Source organism: Neomonachus schauinslandi, chromosome 2 (genome assembly GCF_002201575.2).
Source record: "Neomonachus schauinslandi chromosome 2, ASM220157v2, whole genome shotgun sequence".
NCBI lineage: Eukaryota > Metazoa > Chordata > Mammalia > Carnivora > Phocidae > Neomonachus > Neomonachus schauinslandi.
The window spans coordinates 203432429-203454487 of NC_058404.1; the positions used below are offsets into that span (position 1 = coordinate 203432429).

Genomic DNA, 22059 nt, shown 5'->3' on the forward strand with positions numbered 1-22059 from the left:
GAGTTCTAGAGATCTGATGGGAGATGCGGGGATGTCCTATAAAGTAACATCATGCCACTTGGGAGGACGGCCCGTCAGGCCCATGGTGCCTGACCCATCTGTGGCAGAGATGTCTCTGGCAAGTGCCAACAAGAGAAACATCTCTGGTCCAGGCTCCCAATATCCCAGAGCAGGGCCATTTCCTCCTCGACCAAAATCCATTATCCACTTGACAACAGCTCTGGGCTTGCTGCTGAGGTCTTGGTCTAACCTGACTGACCCAAGTGCCCAGCGAGACCGAGTATGTCTGGTCTTCTGTCCTCAAGTGGGAATACTGGAGACGGGGCCCAAGCGCACCTGGAAATGAGCTGTATGAACAAGAGGGTCCAGCTCCCCTCTCCCTCAACCAACCTGGGGCTCTACAAGGATGCTGGCTGCTGGGAAACAAGAGAAGCCTGCAGACACAGTTCATGGGCAAATGTGTACATGTACCAATGGCCCCCAGTAGGCCAAGCCAGGGGACACCTAGCCCAAGCCTGGCTCTACAAAAGGTAGCATCCAAGAGGGTGACCAGTTGGCCGGACTCATAAAGACCAAGATGGCAAGATTGAGGACAAGGTCTGGGGAGAAGCACAGAATGAGTGCTGTCCCACAGAAACACCTCCATGGATCTATGGGGTGTCCTCTACATCTGAGACCGGTAAACGGGTCTCTCTGCCATCCCAGTGACAATTCCACGAGCCCAGACACAAAGAGGCCTGCAGAGGGGGCAGAGGCTGTGTGTGGGTCAATCATGTGGACACCCCAACTCCCCAAAAGCCCAACCCCAAATCAGCAAAGACCAAAGCTAACCTGTCAGCGTGGTCAGAGAACAGGCATGCATCAGCGAAATGGTGACAGGCTGATTATATGGACATCACAGGCATGGTGGAGACGGTGACTGAGCCCCTGGGGGCCGAGGGGCACAGCCCAGACGCGTCTCTGCTGTCCTGCTGAGATGCCAGTGCCAACTCCCCACTGAGCCACAATCACTCCCGAGGGGGACCCATCCTACCACCAGGACAATGGCAGCGGGCTTGTGCCAGGAACTCACAGTGCAGGGGCAGACCGCACGTGGGGCTGCTTTGCCAAAAGCCAGAACACACAGGGCCAGGGTGGAGAGAGGGAGGCAGCCTCACCGCCTGAAGGATCTCTGCTCCGCGGCCTTGAAGGTCTTGGCATCCAAGGAAGGACCTCGTCCACCAGGGAACCCAGTCCCCCTCCCGTAAGCTGGAAGCTGAGATGGCCCTTCCACCATCAGGGGCCCTACAGCCACTGAACCAGCAGGTCGAGAAAAGGCTGCTTTACTACTGGGGTGATGGATCCCAGCCACCATGGAGAAATGGAGTCCTGCTTATAGGAGCTAACTGGGGGCGCCTGGGTGGCTCAGTTGGTTGGGCGACTGCCTTCGGCTCAGGTCATGATCCTGGAGTCCCGGGATCGGGTCCCGCATCGGGCTCCCTGCTTGGCAGGGAGTCTGCTTCTCCCTCTGACCCTCCCCCCTCTCATGCTCTCTCTATCTCATTCTCTCTCAAATGAATAAATAAAATCTTAAAAAAAAAAAAAAAAGTCTTGGGGCGCCTGGGTGGCTCAGTCAGTTGGGCGACTGCCTTCGGCTCAGGTCATGATCCTGGAGTCCCGGGATCGGGTCCCGCATGGGGCTCCCTGCTCGGCGGGGGGTCTGCTTCTCCCTCTGACCCTCCCCCCTCTCATGCTCTCTGTCTCTCATTGTCTCTCTCGCAAATAAATAAAATCTTAAAAATATATATATATAGGAGCTAACTGTAGCCCCCCCCACATTCTTATGTTGAAGTTCTAACCCCCAGTGTCTCCGAACAGAACTGTACTTGGAGACAGGGCCTTTAAGGAGGTGATGAAAGGGGCGCCTGGGTGGCTCAGACGGTTAAGCGTCTGCCTTCGTCTCAGGTCGTGATCCCGGGGTCCTGGGATCGAGTCCCGCATCGGGCTCCCTGCTAGGCGGGGAGCCTGCTTCTCTCCCTCTGCCTCTCTCTCTGACTTTCATGAATAAATAAATAAATAAAATTTAAAAAAAAAAAAGGAGGTGATGAAAATGAGGTCCTGAGCATGGGCGCTACTGGCGTCCTTAGGAGAGGGCAGCAGGACACGGAAGGCAGGGAGAAGGCCTCCGTCTGCAAGCCCGGGAGAGAGGCCTCGGAAGGATCCAACCGTGCCCGCACCTTGATCTCAGACTTCACTTCCGGGACTGGGAGAGAACACGCTTCTGTAGTTGGGGCCTTGGGGTCGGTGGTTCGTTCTACTACGTCATGACAGCCTGGGCTGGCTGAGACAGGGCTTCGTGATAGAGCAGGAGGACCACGTGTGGGACCCCGGGACCCACCCAGCACCCCCTCTGCCCCCTGGATACTGACAGCAGTCAGCAGGGAACGGTGCCCCACAGAGACACAAGGGCTGGACCCCCCGGCAGCAACTACGGTACCCACGCCGGGAAAGAGGAAAAGCAATGGGGCTGACTGTGGGGTCCAGAGGGAAGTGTGATCAAGGTGACTTCTCCCACCCATGGTAAGGCAGTTGGTGAGACCTGGTGGTCCTTGAGTTTCTCACGGAGACGGGGGCTGGCAGGTTGGGGGAAGCCAGAGGGGTTCACTGGGCCTTGTCTTCCATCTGCCCTTTCAGACCCACATCGCCTCCCCCAGCCCTAAGCCCAAGGTAGCCCTGGAGGGCAGTAGAGGAGGACAGTGGGATCAGGGCCTCCACGCCCCCACCCCCCTCCTGCTCACAGGGCCCCCCAGACTGGCTGCACCCCTGGACTGAAGGTCTCTCCTCCTCGCCAGGTGGCCTCTCCACCTTTCTGTCTGGCGGGTGAGTGCTCCCTCACCTGCCCTGTCGGCCCTGGGGTGGGGAGGATCCTGGGTCCTGCACTTCCCCATGCAGTGTCCCTGCCCACCGTCACATCTCTGTGAACAGTCCCCAGTCACCCTCCTCTCAGCATGCCATCTGTCTCCTTTGGGCTCAGATAAGGAACCAGGATGGCCATGGGGGCAGACACGGCTCACAGTTGATACCGCTGGCCTTTTTTGCTGCTGGCCACAGTGGGGGCCAGACAGCCTGGAAGTCCCACCCTACCTCCCACCTGGTGGAGTGCAAGGCTCAGCCTGCCTGGGCCTCAGGAAGTGGGCCCCCATCTGGGCTCCAAGCTGACCCAGGCGGCCCCCTCCTGCTCTGCAGAATGGGCAGGGGATGGGAATGGGGCCCACTGCACCCAGCAATGAGGCCAGAGACCCCAGGGAGGCAGGGCAGCCATCCATTTGGCAGCTGGACCTCAGTCTCCCTGTGCCCAGCCTGCTCCCATGGTGGGAGAAAGCACTCTGAAGAGGAGGGAGGAGGGGAAGGCCCTGCTCTAGCCGGGTCCCGAGTCTGCCCTGGGCCCATCCACAAAGGCCAGCCCCAAGACTGATGAGTGGAAAGGCACTTTAAGGGGATGAGCAAGAGGACAGGAGAGGACGAACAGAGCCGACTGATGGGCCGTTGGTGGTCCAGCCCATCGCAGCTCCTGGCCGCCCAGGCTCACGGGTCAGCACAGGCTCGTGGTCACTGGGCAGTGGGGGCCCTCATGATGCAGGGACCTCCAGGTATCGCACAGGGTTCGAGAAGGGGCCTGGCCGGGCCCAGTAGTCCACTGCTCGAACCCGGTAGGAGCCGGATGTGACAGCGGAGTCTGAGGATGCAAACATACACATGTGTTCTTGAGTGCCCCCTTGAGCCCACCCCAAACTCCTAGAGCTCCCTGGACCCCACCCCATGGGACATGTGCTGAGGCCCAGAAATGGGGCAGCTGAGGCCAGGGCAGACAGCGGCAGGCATACCTGGGCTGAACACAAAGAGGTTAAACGTCGATGGCCTCCTACTGACAGGAGTGTACGCCTCACCATCTGCGGAGAACTGGACCTCATACGTCCACAGGCACCTGGAGAGGGTCAGTCAGGTTGAGGGCTGGCGTCCAGGCGGGCTGGGGGGCAGGGTCGACTCACAGCCCCTTCTCTGAGCCCTCACCGGGTCCCTGGCCCTCTTCCTTCATGCTCGATGAAGAGAGGGGACGAGGGGGCTAGAGCCCAGGGCCACCTGTCAATGCTCCCTGCAGGTACCCCCACCCCCGACCAAGCAGGGTGGGATGCCTCAGGCTGTTTGTGTGGCTGCGAGAGTGGGGGTGTGAGAGGCAGAGGTGGGGAGGGGTTGGAGGACCAGGGCGGAGTGACCACTTGGGCACTGCAGCCTCAAGGGACTGGGCATAGGTGGGGATCAACAGCTCCCACAGGATGGGGATTAGGGGAGTGGGAGTGAGTGCACTCACGCACTTGGAGCCCACGCGCTCATCCGACCAGACCAAAAGCACCTGCCCACTGGTCAAGGGCAGAGCACGGAGCCAGGTCACCTGACGGGAGAGAGGCTCCGTGACTGGGGGGGTTGGAGGGGCCTGGGCGGCGGGGTAGGGGGCTGCCACTTGCCTGGCCTGGCGGCTTCTCGGGGCGTGCGCACACGTGCACCAGCAGGAGCGAGGGCAGCCGGAGCTCTGGGCTTATTGTCAGGCGGCCACTGGCAGGGAAGGGGCGTGGCGCCACGGCCACCGGGTCCTGGGGGACAGGGACTGGTACTCAGGGCCTTGGGATCTCGACAGCCGCCCTGCCCCATCCCCCACCCTGCCTCGGACCTCGGCAGCGCGCATGCGCCGGAACTCCTCTGCCGAGGGGAAGACAGGCCGGCCGAGGCGCTGCCACTCGCCATGGGGGCTGCAGAGCCGGTTGTCCAGGTACAGGGTGACATAGACGAGCCCTGCGGAGGTGGACGTTGGAGCCACGCCTCGCCGGGCCCGCCCCCTCCAGAGCCAGCCCTTTCCCGGGAACCCAGCTCACCCGGGCCTGGGGGCACCCCGTGCAGGCGCAGGGTCAAGGCGACGCTGCGATTGGCGTGGTCGCGCGTGTCGTCGCTCGCGTAGACCAGCACGGTGGCGCGCCAGGCGTCCAGGGGGCCAGCCGGGCTGTGGGCGCTGGCTAGGACGCCCACCGTGTGGTTGCTGTCCAGCACCGTCCCGGCTTGCGACACCTCGGCCCAGAGCTGCTCGCTGTCTGCAGGGCAGGCGTGGGTTGGCGCCAGGCGGAAATCGCAGCCTCCCAGGGCTGCCCTCCCGAGGCCTGGCTTCCCACCATTCATTCCCCTCCACGAAGGGTCCCGCACCAGGAGGGCCCCGCCACACCACAACTTCTGTGACCCACTGGGCTGGGGAAGCGGCGCCGGGAGGGGCAAGAAAGTCCCCCATCCCCAGCAGGGCGCATACATCCGCGCCTCCCCTGCCTTGGGGCCTGCGCACAAGCCACTAGGGCCTGGAAGGACACCCCTGCCCGACCAAGGCCCTGGTCCCGGCCCCGCCCAGGGGGCACGGGGCGGCCTCCTCCGGCTCCAGTCGGGGCTGGCGCAGAGAAGGGGGCGGGGATACCCAGCAGGGCCAGCAGCGCCATGGCGGTGAGCACGGGCTTGCGCAGCAGCTGCACGTGTGCCGGACGCGTGTTGTTGACCTGGAAGCGCGCGGTGAGCGTGCGCTGTGTGAAGTAGTGCGGCTGGTAACTCAGGAAGGCGTTGTCGTTGCTCAGGAGCGCGTAGCGCACAGCAGAGCTGGAGTTGGCCACCAGCAGGTTCTGGTGCTGAGCAATGACCTGCAGGCGTCCAGGCGGTAGGATCTTCCAGGCCGTGCGCCGGACCCTCCCTCCCCTTAAGGGCCGCCGCTCCTGGGGTAGGAGCTGGGCTGGGTCCTGGGGGCGGGCCTACCTTCACCACCATGGCCGCGTAGGTCACGTCGGCTCTCCAAGGCTGCGGCAGGGACCAGCCCACCAGCGGGTCCGCTTCATCGTTGTAAATGGGGGTGTCAGCAAACTTGGGGAAGAGCCGTTGTATCTGCAGCACGGTGGCCTTCTCCTGCTCCAGGATGGAGATGGAGCTGCCCGCGCCCTGCGGGGGTTGGCCTCAGGACAACTGGGGTCAGCTCCCGGACTCTGGCTGAAGAGCGGGTGGGGCTGCGGCGGGGGTCCCCTGGCAGGCGGAGGGGCAGGGGGCGCGCGGGGGGGGGGCGGCTGTACCTTCTTGTGGAGGGAGATGTAGTCCAGCCGCACGCCCAGCTCCCCCGTGAAGAAGTTGGTGCCGTTTTGACAGTGACCCAGGAGGCCCCAGCAGAGCGGCGAGCCCGGCCAGGGGCGGAAGGAGTCCGCGGGGCCGCCCAGACGCAGCGCCGGGCTGGCAGCCCGCAGACCCTCGGAGCAGGCGTCGTAGTAGTTCAGGAAGCCTGGGCGGGAGCGAACTCGGAGTCCACACGCCGGCGCCTGAGGGGCCGCTCCCGCCCCTTCTCCACTCACAGGACCCCTGAGGCGCCACCCACCTTGCATGGTCATGGACACGTTGTCAAAGTCGTGGTGGTCTGGCTCGTTCCATGTCTCGAAGTTCCACTTGGAAACGTGTGAGAGTCCATACCTGCCTGCAGAATGTCCCCCCACTGTCACACATGCCCCCCACGGGGAATGCCAAGCCCATCAGCACTCACAGGGAGGCCTGCCTGCGGTTGGACCGTGACAAGGATATCCGTCTCCATATGAGCCCACTGCCCCCTGCCCGGCCTCCTTCCCCCAGCAGGAGACCCTGGCTCAGGGTTCATGACAGAGAAGACCAAGGGGGTGGCCTGTGTGGGAGGAGAGCCTGCCCAGCAGTGCCCACCCCTCCCTCCAGTGCCTGTGCCCTGCCCACCAATGTATCTCCTGGCCACGAGGGAGACCAGCTTCTTCCACTCAAACACCTGCTGCTTGTTCTCGAAGTTGGTGAAGCGTTTGGAGGGGCTGCCCATCAGCTCAAAGCCTGCAACACACGAAGGTGGCTATCCGCCCGGGCCCCACCTGCCCGCACGGCACCCGCGCTCTGCCTGCCCTGGGCCCCACCTGCCCGCACAGAGGCCAGTCCTCTGCATATAACCAGTGAGAACCCAGAGGGGTCAGGTCCCGGGGACGGGACAGGACTAGAGGGCAGAGGGCAGGGCTGCTGCTTACCTGGGAGGAGCTGGTTCTCCCTGAGAAGATCCAGGTACCGATCCAGATGCGTGAAGTTGTAGCTCAGGCCTTGCCCAGCTGACTCCCTGTAGGACAGTGAATGTCAGGGCAGAGGAAAGTGGGCCCCGGGCTGGAACTGTGGCCACATTCAAGCAGGTAGGGAGCCTGAAAGGTGCCATGCAGGTCTCAGATCCGGACTCCTCAGTGGGTCCCTCCCCTTGAAAACACCAATGACAGCTTATCAGTCATTCACAGCCTAGTATGAACCAGTGTGCTTGTACTGGAACCCCACCCTCCAGCCTTCAGGAGCTCGGAACAGCTCTGGGCACCTCCCCTCTACGTCCTCAGGTAGATCTTTTGGGAAGGGCACAATAGAATGGAGTAGGGGAGAACAAGGCACCTGAAGACAGCGGACTGTGGAGTGGGGAGCCATGGAACAGAAGCCTGGCAGGACCCGGGGGGGGGGGCCACAACCTGCTTCTTCACACCTCCTGGAGGCCAGGGCTCCCGATTTGTCTCAACAGTACTCCTCTCCCCCTCCCACACTCAGAAAATGCAGAAGGGCAGCCTCCCACCCTACTACACTGGGGCCCAATTTCCTCCAGGTTCACATTCTGGGAGGAGACAGAAATCATCAGGCAACCACGTGAATCTTGAATGGGGGCACATCAGATGTACCATGCAAGGGGAAGGGAGCAAAGATCAGGCAGGGAGGGCCTCTCTGAGGTAACATCTAAGACCTACCACATAGTGAGACAAAGCCAGCAATGAGAATGCCCGGGAGAACAGACGGGACAGCATGTGCAATGGCCCTGAGGTAGGAGTAAACTTGCAGTGATCAAGCAGTAGAAAACAGTGTGGACCTGGGGCAGAATAGGGTGCTGGCTGTGACAGACTACATCACAGGAGGCCCTGTGCCCGAAGTGAGGATGGGACCCTGACTCAAAGTGAAATGGGGAGCCCTTGTCAGAGATCCAAGGAGAAAAGTGCCATGACTTTGTTTTTAAGACTTTTTTTTAAGAGATTTTTTAAAATTTTTTATTTATTTGACATAGAGAGACAGAGAGAGAGGGAACACAAGCAGGGGGAGTGGGAGAGGGAGAAGCAGGCTCCCCGCAGAGCAGGGAGCCCGATGCGGGGCTCGATCCCAGGACCCTGGGATCGTGACCTGAGCCGAAGGCAGACGCTTAACCGTCTGAGCCACCCAGGCGCCCCAAGACTTTTTTTTTTTAAAGATTTTATTTATTTATTTGAGAGAGAGAGAATGAGAGAGAGCACAGGAGAAAGGGGAGGGTCAGAGGGAGAAGCAGACTCCCCGCCGAGCAGGAAGCCCGATGCGGGGCTCGATCCCAGGACCCTGGGATCATGACCCGAGCCGAAGGCAGCCGCTTAACCGTCTGAGCCACCCAGGTGCCCCAAGACTTTTTTTTTTTAACAGTTTTAGGTTTATAGCAAAATTGAGAGGGAGGTACAGAGATTTCCCATCTCCCCCCTGCCTGCACATAGGCACAGCCTTCCCCACTACCCACATCCACACTGGGATGGGACATGTGACGGCGGATGGGCCTCCACACACACGTCATCCTCACCCCGAGTCCACAGATGGCCGCAGGGCCCCCCCTGGTGGTGCACATTCTGTGGGTTTGGACATGGGCATCAGGACAGGTGCCCACCACCGCAGCACCACCCAGAGTTGCTCCCCAGCCCCCACATCCCCCGTGCTCCCCCTGCTCACCCTCCTGCCCCCAACCCCTGACAACCGCCCATCTTGGTGCCGTCTGCATAGTCTTCCCTTGGCCACGATGGTTGGAAAGGTCCCCCCGGGACAGGAGTAGCGCAAGGACTGGGCGGTGGCTACAAAGGCAGCAGGAAGGAGCCAGAGCAGATGGACTTACGAGGTAGGGTGGGCAACATCTGCGGATGGAGGGGGCAGGTCTTGCACAACCCCTCAGACTTCGCTTGAGCAGCGAGGTGGGTAGGGGCACAGGTGGCATCCGAGGGTGGGCCCGGCGTTGGGCGCTGGGTGAGGAAGCTGGTGGCCTTCCAGTCAGGCACAGGCAAGGGGCTGGGGCAGGAGGAGTCGTGCAGGGGTGTGCACGGAGCCCGGGGGTGGCCCGGGCTGGGGGTGTTGACTCGTGAGGAGCACAGGCCGGTGGGCTGGCAGGCCTCTCAGGGCTTCCCCTGAGGACATGCCTGCCCATCCGTCCATCCCAGGGAGGAAGGTGGCCAAGGGCAGGAGGGCCTGCAGGGCGCCCTCTTGTGGCAGCTGGGGAGGAGCCGGGTGTGGTCACCACAGAACCTGGCCCTGAACAGCTTTTCATCTGTCAACCTCCCCATCCCATGCCACAGCTTGGCTGGCCCACTGTCTCCCTGGACACAGTGAGGACATGGATAAGTCAACACCTCCCCTCTACGTCCTTCTCTCCCCCATGCCTCGCTTTGGACGGGGTCAAGGATGAGCCTGGGCCTGGCCTTCAGAGTCCAACCCAGGGACCAGGTCAAGCCACCACACCCAAGTTCCTCTGCTCCTCCCGGGCCCTGCACTCTGCTTTCCCTTGCTGGCCCCCCTGTGCAGGGGCTGCGTCCTTCCGTCTCTGGGGCCCAGCAGGACAAGCTTGTGGGCAGTGGGGATCACCTCCCTCACCCTTCCCCTCCCATCCAAAGGTCACAACCGGTAGCAAAGAAAACAAGCACTTGGGTAAAAATTAAATGTGCACAGCAGACGGTTCCAAAGTCCCACTACTGTGGGGGAGGGGGGTGGGAAGGGGTGATGGGGTGACCAAGTGGAAAGTGAAGGCACGTGCAGGGGCTCCACGCTTTCCCTGCAGCCCCTGGCAGCGATAATCCCAGCCTGCACACTCTGGGTGCACAGCAGGCCTCAGATCCATGCTGCTCCTGTGGGTGGTGTCCTGGGCCAGTGGGGTACCACGGGGGAGCCCTAACGCAGAGGCATCCCCAGCCCGTCCCCCTGGATGGATAGGACTGTCCCCTGGCCCAGCCAGCCTCCACAGCTAAGGATACCCTGGGGGCCAATACACCCGTCCCAGGGGCCAAAAAACCCACCCCAGAGGTCCTTAGGCCCCATTGTAGGTGCCTTAGTCTTCCTCTGCCTGGCCGGTCAGAGTGAGGATCTGGGAGACCTCATTTAGGGAGGGGGCTGAGTGTTGAGGTGAAGTGCAGAGAGGCTTGGGTCTCCACCGACCAGCTTCCATTCCGCGGCCCTGAAAGGGTCCGAACCTGGGTGCGAGGCCTGCGGCTCTGGCACATGGGCCGGGGTTGCGGCGGCTGCACAAAGTGCTCATTCACGCGCGCTGGCGGCCGGCCCCCCACTGCAGGGCCTGAGCGCGTGTGCGGGAAGACAGAGCTGCGGCCGGGCCTGGGGAGTGCTCGGGTGCGCGGAGCTGGACCCGGCCGCGCGGAGCTGGACCCGGCCGCACGTGCGCGGGGGAGTGAGGACCAGGCCGCGGCCGCTCGGCGGTGGGGGTGCTGAGTGGGGGGCGCGCGCTCCCGGAGCAGGAGGATGGGGCGGGGAGCACAGGGAGCGGCCAGCCGAGGGAGATGTGTGGGGGCGCGCGCAGCGGGCTCACAGACCCGCCCCCCAAGGGAACCGCAGCCTCAGTCTGAGGATGGAGGTAGGAGGGTGTGAGGCTCAGGGCCAGCCAGCGGGAGAGGCCCGGTGCTCACCACGTTCTCATCCAGCACCCGGGGCCCGTGCACCACGGCGGCATGTCGGGGCCCTGGAAGCAATACGGGCCGTCGACCGGCAGCCCCTTTGCATTCGGGGTCGGGATACAGTATTTCCTTTCCAAATAAGTGTATTTGACAATTTAAAACGGGGATTTAAAGACAGATATTAAGGAAATAACCATGTGGCCTAAGGCTGGGCAGAAGCCCCCAGAGGGAGGTTCCAGCAGGGTGAACCCCAAGGCCCCTGCCTGGGTGAAGTGTGCAGCTCGGTGGGCCCACCGCAGTGAGGGGGTGTGGGCCTCAGCAGCCCCTCTGGCAGGCAAACGCCCAGGACTAGATACCCGTGTGCGGGGCCCAGACCGCAGGTGCCGATCACCAGCCTCAGTGCAGAGAAGCCGTGGACGGACACGGCAGGGGCAGGGGTGTCCTGCAATTCTCCCAAAGGTCAGACGTGACCGCAACTGTTACTCCTTCACCTGGTTTAGACACCCAGCCTGGGCAGAGTATGAGTCCCAATGCCTGCTGGCAAGGGAGCCAAATCCGGCCCCCAGGCTGCATCTGACAGGATAGGGGCTCCTGGTGGACCCCATTAGCCCCTCCCTGAAACATCTCCACCTGCCTTGAATCTCACCCCACCCAGGTGCTTTCTCGCCCAGAGCCTCCAGAAACCCCTGCCCCTCCCCTTCCTAACTCAGAGGAAGGGCCCCTTCCCACACTAGGTCCCCACCCCAAGTAAGCCCCTCTCCTACACCAGCACCCAGGCCCCCTGGCCCAGCACGAGCACACATGTGTATCTGCCCCTGGCCACCGCTGCTCTGGGCACCAAGGAGTCCTCTGTGTCACAAAACCCCCAAGGGCACTGAGGTCACTCAGGGAGTTCTCTCGGCCCCTTTGCCAGTGGCTGGGGTAGGAGATAAATGTATATGCCCCCCTCAATAGCTACCCTCCCCTCTGCACCCCGAGGTGCACCTGATCTGCCCCAGGGAGGGGCCTGAAGCTCCTGATCTGGGCAAACAGCTCCCACCAGGGGCCAAGTGGGTCCTCGGATGGACTCTGGGGGGGGGGGGGGCGCGGTCAGTGGAGGGAAAACCCTAGGCTGTGTCCTGGGGGGATAGGAGAGCAGTAGGGGCTACGGGGCTACGGCAGCCCGCGGGATGGGCCCCTTTCCACACATAACCCTTCAAGATCCCAGTGGTGGAAGTTCACCTGTTACTCAGTGTAAAGGTGGGGGATCAGGATAGTCATTGTATCATTTGTGGGTCGCATGGGTAATCATCTAAAGCCATCACGTGCCTTCACGCCAGTCCTTGCCCATGCCCGGCACCTGACAGTCACGCAGGTGGTCGGACCCCCACCCCCCCAAGAAGGGTGTACCTGGCTGGTAGCATATCTTGATGCCCGCTGGCCCTCCTGCCTTCAGCAATCCACACACCTGCATGCACACACACTTAGCAGGGGCCTCACACCCGCTTTCCACATGAGGACACACAACAGGGGCCGAGCATACAGCTGCCCAGTGCCGCTCGGGCCAGCGCTCCAGCGTGGACCAGACCTGTCTCACGGCACAACGGGGAGGATGACCAGGGATGGGATGAAGAGACCGGCCCCTCCCCCAGTGCCTACCCTTAGTTAGTTGTGGGGACCACAGCAATAGGCCCCAGAGCTGAAGGGTCCCCTCTGCCTGTACCCTGTCCCAGGACTGGCTGGGCTCCTGGGCCTTCTGCCTCCCCCAAGGACCCCAGAATCCAAGCATCCTGCTCCAGCCACTGGGTGCCCTCGCCCACCCTGTCCCACACGTGGGGCCCCGCTGGGAGGCTGGGAGCTTATCAAGAGGCCCACACAATTGTTTGTGAGCCTCTGATTACAGTACAACTCCCTGGATTAGCCGCTCAGGTAACACTGGTCTGGGGGAAACCCATGACTCAGCAATCTTTGGGGTAAATAATTTAACTGCAAGCCCAGCTGGCCAAGCAGTCAGATGGTCACCACGGAGCACTGCCCGCGGTGGGCGCCAGTTCTGCCGTGGCCTGGCTCCTGGCTCCAGCTCTGAGCCAGAACCCTGCCGCCCACACTCCCCCACCCGCCAACAAAAGCCAGAGGGCTCTGGAGGTCCGGCCGGCGGACTCTGGCCCCGACAGGCTGACAGGCCAGCTCCCTCGCTACCCTCCGGTCCTCCAAGCCCGTGAGGGGCTCCCTCAGGTAAGATCATCCCGGGGCATTGCGGCAGGACCGTGAAATCCCCGAGGCGACAGGAGAGGCCAGCTCCCTGGGTGAAGGGGAGGGCAGGGCGGTTCTAGGGTCTCCTTTGTGGACCCCCCGGCACAAGGCAGATGCCACTTAAACAGTCCTCACTCTACACACCTGGACTCTGGGGGCTCGGGGGGACCCCTGTGTGCTGAGGTCGTCCCAGGAAGGAAGCACAGCTCAACATCCCCCTGGAGCTCATGGGGGCTGTGCCTGCCTGCCCCCCTACATGCCGTCCTCCACAGCCCGGGGAGACCCCAGGCCCTGTGTCCTGGGCCTGGGGTGACAAGGCAAGAGAAGGCCAGCTGCCCTCGGGACACAAGTGCAGTCCCACACTTGTGTTCCACGGTGCACCTGTGTGGTCTGAGACCCCGACCCGCCTCAGCAGTGTGAACACACACCTGGGAAGGGGTACCCCCCAGTCCTGGCGGACCGGGAAGAGGACAGATGCCGGTCGCCCCAACTTCCCTCCCAGCTGGCCCCCGCTGAGATCACCCTCCCAAAGCATGTCCCAGGAGTTCTGCCAAGGAGCAGGGGGTGGCTAGTGCTGCTGTCTGAGCAGCCCTCCCCCAGCGCAGACGTGGGGTCCCAGTATCTCCAAGGTTCAACAGCGGGCATTGGGAGGCCCTCATCCTCCAAGCCCATGGCACAGAGCTGACCCAAGGGCTGCCAGAGAGGACCACGGTGGTTGGGATGGGTGGTGGGGGGGCCTGTGCCCGCACGGGGAGGTGGACAGGGAGCAGCGGAGCGGGGTTTGGCCACGCGTAGGTCTGGGTCTCTGCGCGGCCCTGCGACCCCAGCGCTGACGCCCGCCTCCACTGCAGGTTTTCCCGGATGGAGGTGGCCCCTGAGTGCGTGCAGCGGGGCGGCCGGCCGGTGCTGGTCCGCCGGCGGTCCCCAGCGCCCCTGGGCCTGTGTGAGATGCTCAAAGCCAGGCTGTGGCGGAGGTGCGCGTGCAGCCCGCAGAGGGCCTGGACGCTGGTGCAGGACCTGCTCCCCGCCACACGCTGGCTCCGCCAGTACCACCCACGGGAGGCCCTGGCGGGCGACGTCATGTCTGGGCTGGTCATCGGCATCATCCTGGTGCCCCAGGCCATCGCCTACTCACTGCTGGCGGGACTACAGCCCATCTACAGTCTGTACACGTCCTTCTTCGCGAACCTCATCTACTTCCTCATGGGCACCTCTCACCACGTGTCCGTGGGGATCTTCAGCCTGCTCTGCCTCATGGTGGGCCAGGTGGTGGACCGCGAGCTCCTGCTGGCCGGCTTCGGCCCCGCCCAGGGCGGCGCCGGGCCCGGGGACAACAGCAGCAGGGTCAACGCCTCAGCCGCCGCCGTGGGGCCCGGGCCGCAGGACTGCAAGCAGGACTGCTACGCCATCCGCGTCGCCACTGCCCTCACACTGGTAGCCGGCATTTACCAGGTGAGGGGCCGACCGGCTGGGGTTCTGCCGAGCGAGGCGCAGGCCCCTCGGGCGCTCACCGCCCACTCAGAAGGGCCAGGCCCAGGGCAGTGCGGGCTCAGGGCCTCAGAGGACGGTGGGTTTAACCAGCAAGGACAGGACAGAGCAGGCTGAGGCAGAGGTGGGCACGGGACGGCACCCCAGGACCGGGGCACCTGAGGGCCTGAGGGTGCCCGGGAACGGGGGCCCCGCCAGCCAGCTGTGGCCCGGACAGCAGTAGTTGGCTGGAGTGGGGCCTCAGCTCCAGACGTGCCTGGCTGGCCCACACAGCTCCCCTGGGTCTCCCGTCCCAGGTGGGACCCTGAGAGGCTGCCTCCCTTCCTACAGCCTCCCCACACCCAGGGGTCTCCTGGACCAGGCCTGTCCTGTCCACCCCAATGTCACACCCTCCCAGGGGCCCCAGGTCTCCCGGGTGGGGGGCAGTGCCCCTCGCAGGACAGGAGAAAGGAGCCGCTTTCCGATGCCCGGAGCCCGCACGCACGAGAGGACCAGAAATGAGCATACGAGGCCATGTGCACACCTCCAGCGTCTGCCGTGCCTGTGTGCGCACACGTGTGTGCGGGGGACTCCGGGCAGAGTCCGTTCGGGAAATAAGCGGCAGCAGTGAAGGGGTGCTGGGCTCGGTGCTGCGGCCGCCCCCTCTGCTGCACCAGGCGGCCCGCTGCCCTGACCACGCTCTGTCCACAGGTCCTCATGGGCATCCTCCGGCTGGGCTTTGTGTCCACCTACCTCTCCCAGCCACTGCTCGATGGCTTTGCCATGGGGGCCTCGGTGACCATCCTGACCTCCCAGCTGAGGCACCTGCTGGGCGTGCAGATCCCACGGCACCAAGGGCCGGGCATGGTGGTCAGCACGTGGCTGAGCCTGCTGCGCAGCGCTGGGCAGGCCAACCTCTGCGACGTGGTCACCAGTGCCACGTGCCTGGCCGTGCTGCTGGCCTCAAAGGAGCTCTCGGACCGCTGCCGGCACCGCCTAAAGGTGCCGCTGCCCACGGAGCTACTGGTCATCGTGGCGGCCACACTGGTGTCCCACTTCGGCCAGCTCCACGAACGCTTTGGCTCCAGCGTGGCCGGCGACATCCCCACTGGTTTCGTGGCCCCCCGGGTGCCAGACCCTGGGCTGATGTGGCGTGTGGTGCTGGACGCCGTGCCCCTGGCCCTCGTGGGCTCCGCCTTCTCCATCTCTCTGGCTGAGATGTTTGCCCGGAGCCACGGCTACTCCGTGAGGGCCAACCAGGAGCTGCTGGCCGTGGGCTGCTGCAACGTGCTGCCTGCCTTTTTCCACTGTTATGTCACCAGCGCTGCCCTGTCCAAGAGCCTAGTGAAGACAGCCACCGGCTGCCGCACGCAGCTGTCCAGCGTGGTCAGCGCCGCCGTGGTGCTGCTGGTGCTGCTGGCCCTGGCACCGCTGTTCCGGGACCTGCAGCGGTGCGTGCTGGCCTGCGTCATTGTGGTCAGCCTGCGGGGCGCCCTGCGCAAGGTGAGGGACGTCCCGCGGCTGTGGAGGCTCAGCCCCGCGGACGCGCTGGTCTGGGTGGCCACGGCGGCCACCTGCGCGCTGGTCAGCGTCGAGGCGGGGCTGCTGGCCGGCATCCTCCTGTCTCTGCTCAGCCTGGTTGGCCGCACCCAGCGCCCGCGGGCTGCCCTGCTCGCTCAGATCGGGGACTCTGGCTTCTACGAGGACACTGCGGAGTTTGAGGGCCTGGTCCCTGAGCCTGGGGTGCGGATATTCCGCTTTGCGGGGCCGCTCTACTACGCCAACAAGGATTTCTTCCTGCGGTCACTCTACAGCCTCACGGGGCTGGACGCAGGGCGCGCGGCCGCCAGGAAGAAGGAGCGGGGCCTGGAGGCGAGGGCCGGTGAGGGAGACCCTGTCGAGGGCGTGGACCTGGGCCCAGTGACCAGCACGGCTGCATTGGTGCCCACGGCGGCCCGCTTCCATGCCGTGGTCATCGACTGTGCCCCGCTGCTGTTCCTGGACACAGCCGGTGTGGCCACGCTGCAGGACCTGCGCCGAGATTACGGGGCCCTGGGCATCGCCCTGCTCCTGGCCTGCTGCAGCCCCTTGGTGAGGGACACGCTGAGGAGAGGTGGCTTCCTTGGGGAGGACCAGGAGGACGCGGCCGAGGAGGGGCAGCTCTTCCACAGCGTGCACGGCGCCGTGCAGGGGGCCCGAGCCCGCCGCAGGGCGCTGGCGGCCACGGACTCCGCCCTCTAGCAGCGTCCCAGGAGCCCTCAGCAGACACGCTCCCACAGTCGGTCACCGACACCACCCACCACACCCCTCCAAGAGTGACACGGTGCCCCTCCACCCTGGAGGAACCGGGGAGCACACAGAGGCCCCAGACGCTTGAACATCCAAGAGCGGCACCTTTGAAACGGACTGTCACAGAGCGCCCTGGGCCTGCGTGCTGTGTGTCCGTGGTCCCGTAGGGTCGATTTGACAGAGGGTGTCACCTCTTATTTGAACAAGGGCCCGAGGCAATCAGGACGCCTCCAAGGTGCCCATAGGATACTGGTCCCTTGGCCTGCCCAGTCCCGGGCCCACTGGTGAGAGGTGGCAGCTCTGGCCAGGGGCCTGAGGGTCTCTGTGTCTCTGAAGTCTTCCAAACACACACCCAAGTGTTCCTTCGTCTCACGCCTTGGCTGGGCTGAGCCTTGCAGGGCTGAAGGGGGCTGGGACCAACACAACTTCAGCCCAGCCCTTGGGCAGTGTTCCTGCAAAGCCTGACCCCCGAGCACACCGCATGAGGTATGTGGGTGCACTCTTGCTGGTGCAGTGGGACACCAACCTGCCCCTGAGCCTCTAAGTGATGTCCAGCGGGATGTCAGCTGTGCCCAATCCAGGGGCTGCTCAGCACCCACCAGAGCCCCACACATGACATTCTACCGGGAAGTGTGAGGGCAACAGCTCCTCAGAGCAGGATTCTCCTCTCTTCTGCCCCCACCACGGCCCTCACACTGCCTGGTCCTGCACACCCCGACATAGTCCTCCTCTTAGCCTCGGTCCTCCTCTCCATAAAGGGGCCTCTGCCAGCTGCCCCCATCACTCACCTGGCTGTGACGAGCTCCAGCAGCCAGTGGGTCCGGACCTGCTCAATGCCACCATGAGGGACAGCGCCCACGTAGGCCAGGTTGAGCTGCTGGTCCCAGCTGAGGTCATACTGGTCAGCCTGGCTGTGAGGCAGTGGGGGGCTGGGGAAAGAACAAGGGGGATAGGGCATGAGTCCCCATGGACAGGGCCTGGGATTGCCCGGGACACCCATCTCCAGCAGCTGGACTGGGGAGTACCTGCCAATGAATGTTACTGTCCCTGATGTAATAAAATGACCCCTAACACCAGGAATGTTATTAAGTCTCACGCTTATGGAAATCAGGGGCACCCTGAAAAGAGAGGACCCCATCCCAATACCCTGCTCCTTCCCCCTTCAGCCAGGTGATCTCAGCCAGAAGCAGGCCACAGAGGGGGTTGGAGACACGAGAGGGGGTCGGAGCCGGGGTGGGGTCAAAGACACAGGGGGGTTGGGAGATAGGTCCCAGGACAGGGATGTCTGACATCACTGTGGCCGCCCCCTTGGGAGGGTCCTGGTCTGCAGCAAAGAGCAGTGTCCTGGGCCGCTGCCCCTCCTGGGCCTGGACGGCCCCCGGTGGCCACCGCGCAAACTCAGGGCCTGTCCGCAGGTCTCCACCACACCGGGCACCCGCTCAGAAAACCCCTCGTGGCACCCAAAACGCCGCCTGCAGCCGGCCGACAAAGAAAACCCCCAGTCTGACTGAAGGCGGACCCCAAGAGGAAGGAGTAAACCAGCCAGGGAAGGGTTAGGGCTTGGGCAGCCTTCCTCACATCAGAGCGCCTATGAGCGGTGGGCGCGGGAGCCCAGGGGTCTCTCCAATGCAACCAGGGGGTCCAGGAGCGCGGCCCGGGTTCGGGAGGAGCGCGCGGCGCGATGGAGGCGAGATGGGCCTCTCGGGCCTCCGTTTCCCCGCGTGGAGCGCTCACCAGAAGCCGGTGCTCCTCCAGAAGGGCCGCAGGGGCCGCAGCGCGCGGGCCGCGTCCACGAGCACTAGGTGCGGGGCCTCTGCCAGGGCCCGGGGCGCGGCCAGCAGCGCGGCCAGCAGCGCGAGCAGCGGGGTGCGGGAGCCCGGGGGCCGCATGGCGGAGCGCGGGGGCGCGGGGGGCGCGGGCGCACGATCGCCGCAGGCCCGGCGGCTCCTCGGCGTTCCGGGGGGCCGGGTCTCCGCCGCCGGTTCCGCCTCCGGGTCGCACGCCATGTGACCGCCGCTGCGGGGCGGGGCCGGGCGGTGGGCCGGGTCTGGGTGGGTTCTCGGAACCCGGGCGGGGCGGGCGGGTGAGTGGGCGGGGGTTGGGGGGTTGGGGGGTCCCCGCCACCCGGCCGGGCTCCCGCCTGGGGAGTCCTGGACCGCCGCCCCTCCGTGGCTCGGTCCTCCCGCGCTGGACGGCAGTACCCGCCCGCCCTGCTCACCGGCTGTGCTCGGACGCTTCCTGTAAGAGCGCTCCGCTGTCCCCGGCCCGAGAGTGAGTCGTTGTCGGCTTCATGCCTCGGATCGCCCCGGAGGCCGGGGAGTCGCCTAACGTGCGGGTCAGGCGGCTACTGATGGCTCCGACCTGCGATGGCTGGACAGTGGGCACAGGTGGTCGGATGTGGGACACATTTGGAAGATGAGCGCTAGGACCGCCGGTGGTTTGGATGCAGGGGTGGGGGGGAAGGAGCAGAGTCATAGGTGAGCCCCTGGGGTGTTGGCTTGGCACAGCGAAGTGACAAGGAGCAGGTGAGAGGGTGAGGGTGAGCGGACCTTGCTGACAGACAGCTGGGTGGCCTGGCCTGGGTTTACACTTCACGTACACACGCACCGGGCAAGTCGTACAGCACCGTGTCTTCCACAATCAGACGTTTCACCACCCTGCACCCTCCTGCCTGAAACAGCAGAACCCTGTCGCTGGAGGCCGCCAACGGACCAGTCCCCCAAGTTGGTGACAGAAACAGGATTTGCAGAGATAAGAGCGGGCGATTTTCTAGAAGTGTTGGAAGATACCCCGCCACAGAATCAAGCAGTGCCACGAAGCCCACGAAGAAAGGCGTAAAGAAAGCTGAACCCAAGCACATCATCGTGAAGGGCTGAAACCAAAGACCCACGAAGTATCTTCAAAGCTCACTGACTTTTCAACAGAAGCAATTGAAACCAATACACAGTGAAATGAAAACTTCAAAGTCTTGGAAATACACGACTGGTAAGATAGAATTCTGAATCCAGCAAGAATTTTACTTCCAAAGAGAAGGTCAGATAAAGACTTTGTGGAGAAATGGACTCTGGGGACATTGGTCACCATTGGCCCTCACCACGGAGATGATAACTGGTACCTCCAAGCAGAATGATCCAGCACAGCCCAGAGGTACAGGAAGAGTATGTTGTACGTGAATCTAATGAAGAGTGATTTATACAAAAATAATGTAATGTCTTCTGGGGGCTTAAGTACACCAGAGAATCAAAATGTGTGACAGTTAACACAAGTTGTGAGTGGAATAAATGCACACTGATTGGCTGGCCACAGCGGTGTCTGTGGTCCTAATCCCAGGACCTCTGAGTGTGACCTTCCGTGCTGAAGAGACTTGCAGATGTGATTAAGTGAAGGCTCTTGAGATGGGGAGATAATCCCGGATGATCCGAATGGGCCCTATATGTCATCACAGCATCCTCGTGAGGGGGAGGCAGAGGGAGACTTGACACGGGAGTGGCCACGTAAAGACCTCGGAAGAGAGAGAGATCTGGAGACTGTTCTAAAACGTGCACTCAGGATTTGTTTTAACCAGGTATGGTGAGACACACACACAGGGAGATGATCGCCGTGCAGGAAGAAGTTCATACTCACGGATCCCAGGAAACAGGAGGCCGGGCACTCAGTCCAGGGCCACACAGGGACACAAGGGGTAGGGAGAGATCAGCAAAGGGCCTCATGACAAGTCTCCATTACACCGAGGCTGAACACATCTCCCCCTCAGTACAGGGAAAGCTTTTCAGGTTGGTGTGAGGTGAGAGTTGGGCAAAGGGCCCTTAATTAAGGGAGCTTAATGCCTGGGGCAAGATAGAGACTCAACTAGGGGTCCATTTATTGGACTGGGATATGAAGAGGAATTGTTTAAGAAGGCCATTATGTCCCTCAGTGAAACGGTCATGGAACGTGTCGGGGACATGGTGGTCTCAAGTGACACGTGTCTTGGCTACTGTGTTAGTAACGTTTGTAACTCCAAAGGGTGAGGATGTCTTAGTCAAGACGCATATTGTGGCCTTAGTATATCCAGAGACATGTGTGATTTTAAGTTACATTTCTGGCGTCTGTGAGGCAAGAGATTCCCAGCATTCTTTACTCTGAAGGGGACAGTTTTTAGGCAATGGCCGCACAGTGCATCATCAGTGTGAAGATGAGCCATTATTGCCAAGAGCATCCACCGCTCAGACACCTGCATGAGGTTTGGCTGAAGTGCTAGCCTTGGGTCCTGTCCATGTTCGGGGACGTCCTGGCGGTAGGACTCCACTGGGCTCGGTCACACGTGGTGGCTGGTGGCGCTGTTCACATGACCTGCCCGCCCCGAGGCTGCAAGTCCCGAGGGGCTCCCAGGCAGCCAGGGGCCTGGGGAGGAATGTGTTGCCAGTGGGGCCCAGCAGGACTAAAAGGGGTGGACCTCCGTGCCCTAACGAGTGTGTCCCAGGAATCCCCTTGGGGGGCGCCATCTTGGAGAGAGGAGGCTGGGTCAGGATCCCGTCTGGGGGATGGTGCTGTGGCGGACAGACTGCCGGAATAGGCACAGAGCTGGACGTTTCAGCCCACCAGTAAGAACAAAATATTTACACGTTGGTTGGATACAATTTTTTTTTTAAGATTTTATTTATTTATTTGAGAGAGAGAATGAGATAGAGAGAGCATGAGAGGGGGGAGGGTCAGAGGGAGAAGCAGACTCCCTGCCAAGCAGGGAGCCCGATGCGGGACCCGATCCCGGGACTCCAGGATCATGACCTGAGCCGAAGGCAGTTGCCCAACCGACTGAGTCGCCCAGGCGCCCATGAGAAGGGATACTATTTCTTTTCTTTTTTTTTTTTAAAGATTTATTTATTTATTTGAGAGAGCGAGAATGAGAGAGAGTACGTGAGAGGGGGGAGGGTCAGAGGGAGAAGCAGACTCCCCGCCGAGCAGGGAGCCCGATGCGGGACTCGATCCCGGGACCCAGGGATCATGACCTGAGCCGAAGGCAGACGCTCAACCAACTGAGCCACCCAGGCGCCCAGTTGGATACAATTTTAATGATATTGGGTTCTAGGTGTGGGGCCCCTAATGGGTGGGACCACATCATGGGGTTGTGGTAATCTACCACTAGTTGCTCCTAATTTTTCCAGGCGAAAGAACAGGCAAAATCAGGCCTGTATTTTCTCCCCTTTTCTTTTTTTCTTTCCTTCTGGTTTTAGGCTTTTCCCTCCTGCCTCTGTCTGATAGGAGGAAACTGGGAGGGAAGGGCCAGCAGGAGCCTCCCCTGGGACAGCTCCAACCACAGCAGCATCCCTTCACCGTGTTT

The 22059-nt window shown here is 62.5% G+C and overlaps 2 protein-coding genes across 4 annotated transcripts; one reads left to right on the plus strand and one right to left on the minus strand.

Moving 5' to 3' along the window:
• Window positions 1–3455: 3455 nt before the first annotated feature.
• IDUA (alpha-L-iduronidase) lies at window positions 3456–18628 on the minus strand. Of its 3 annotated transcripts, XM_021677656.2 has the most exons (14): window positions 18474–18628; window positions 17528–17668; window positions 7080–7165; window positions 6784–6891; window positions 6422–6517; window positions 6126–6328; window positions 5818–5997; window positions 5489–5705; window positions 4908–5120; window positions 4706–4827; window positions 4503–4628; window positions 4353–4429; window positions 3864–3964; window positions 3464–3715 (listed from the first exon to the last, which is right to left on the minus strand). In XM_021677656.2, exons 1-14 carry the CDS (start codon window positions 18626–18628, stop codon window positions 3609–3611), a joined length of 1932 nt encoding a protein of 643 aa, XP_021533331.1. In that variant the 3' UTR covers window positions 3464–3608. The 3 variants fall into 3 exon arrangements, with proteins under 3 accessions (XP_044768724.1, XP_021533331.1, XP_044768725.1); XM_044912789.1 differs by lacking the exon at window positions 18474–18628 and having other exon boundaries at window positions 3456–3715; window positions 17528–17894; XM_044912790.1 differs by lacking the exons at window positions 3464–3715; window positions 18474–18628 and having other exon boundaries at window positions 3870–3964; window positions 4349–4429; window positions 17528–17894.
• Window positions 13845–16844, plus strand: SLC26A1 (solute carrier family 26 member 1). The gene is made up of 2 exons (XM_021677655.2): window positions 13845–14435; window positions 15162–16844. Exons 1-2 carry the CDS (start codon window positions 13845–13847, stop codon window positions 16689–16691), a joined length of 2121 nt encoding a protein of 706 aa, XP_021533330.1. The 3' UTR covers window positions 16692–16844.
• Window positions 18629–22059: the final 3431 nt, after the last annotated feature.

What these genes read in the sequence shown, in the direction of transcription:
- SLC26A1 (XM_021677655.2), top strand. Translation starts at nt 13,845, where the DNA reads ATGGAGGTGGCCCCTGAGTGCGTGCAGCGGGGCGGCCGGCCGGTGCTG. An exon ending in TGGTAGCCGGCATTTACCAG is followed by an intron (nt 14,436 to 15,161) that starts GTGAGGGGCCGA and finishes CTCTGTCCACAG; the next exon opens with GTCCTCATGGGCATCCTCCG.
- IDUA (XM_044912789.1), bottom strand. Translation starts at nt 17,877, where the DNA reads ATGGGGTCCTCTCTTTTCAGGGTGCCCCTGATTTCCATAAGCGTGAGA. An exon ending in ACATCTCCCTCCACAAGAAG is followed by an intron (nt 5,998 to 6,125) that starts GTACAGCCGCCC and finishes CAACCCCCGCAG; the next exon opens with GGCGCGGGCAGCTCCATCTC. An exon ending in ACGCGGCCATGGTGGTGAAG is followed by an intron (nt 5,706 to 5,817) that starts GTAGGCCCGCCC and finishes GGACGCCTGCAG; the next exon opens with GTCATTGCTCAGCACCAGAA.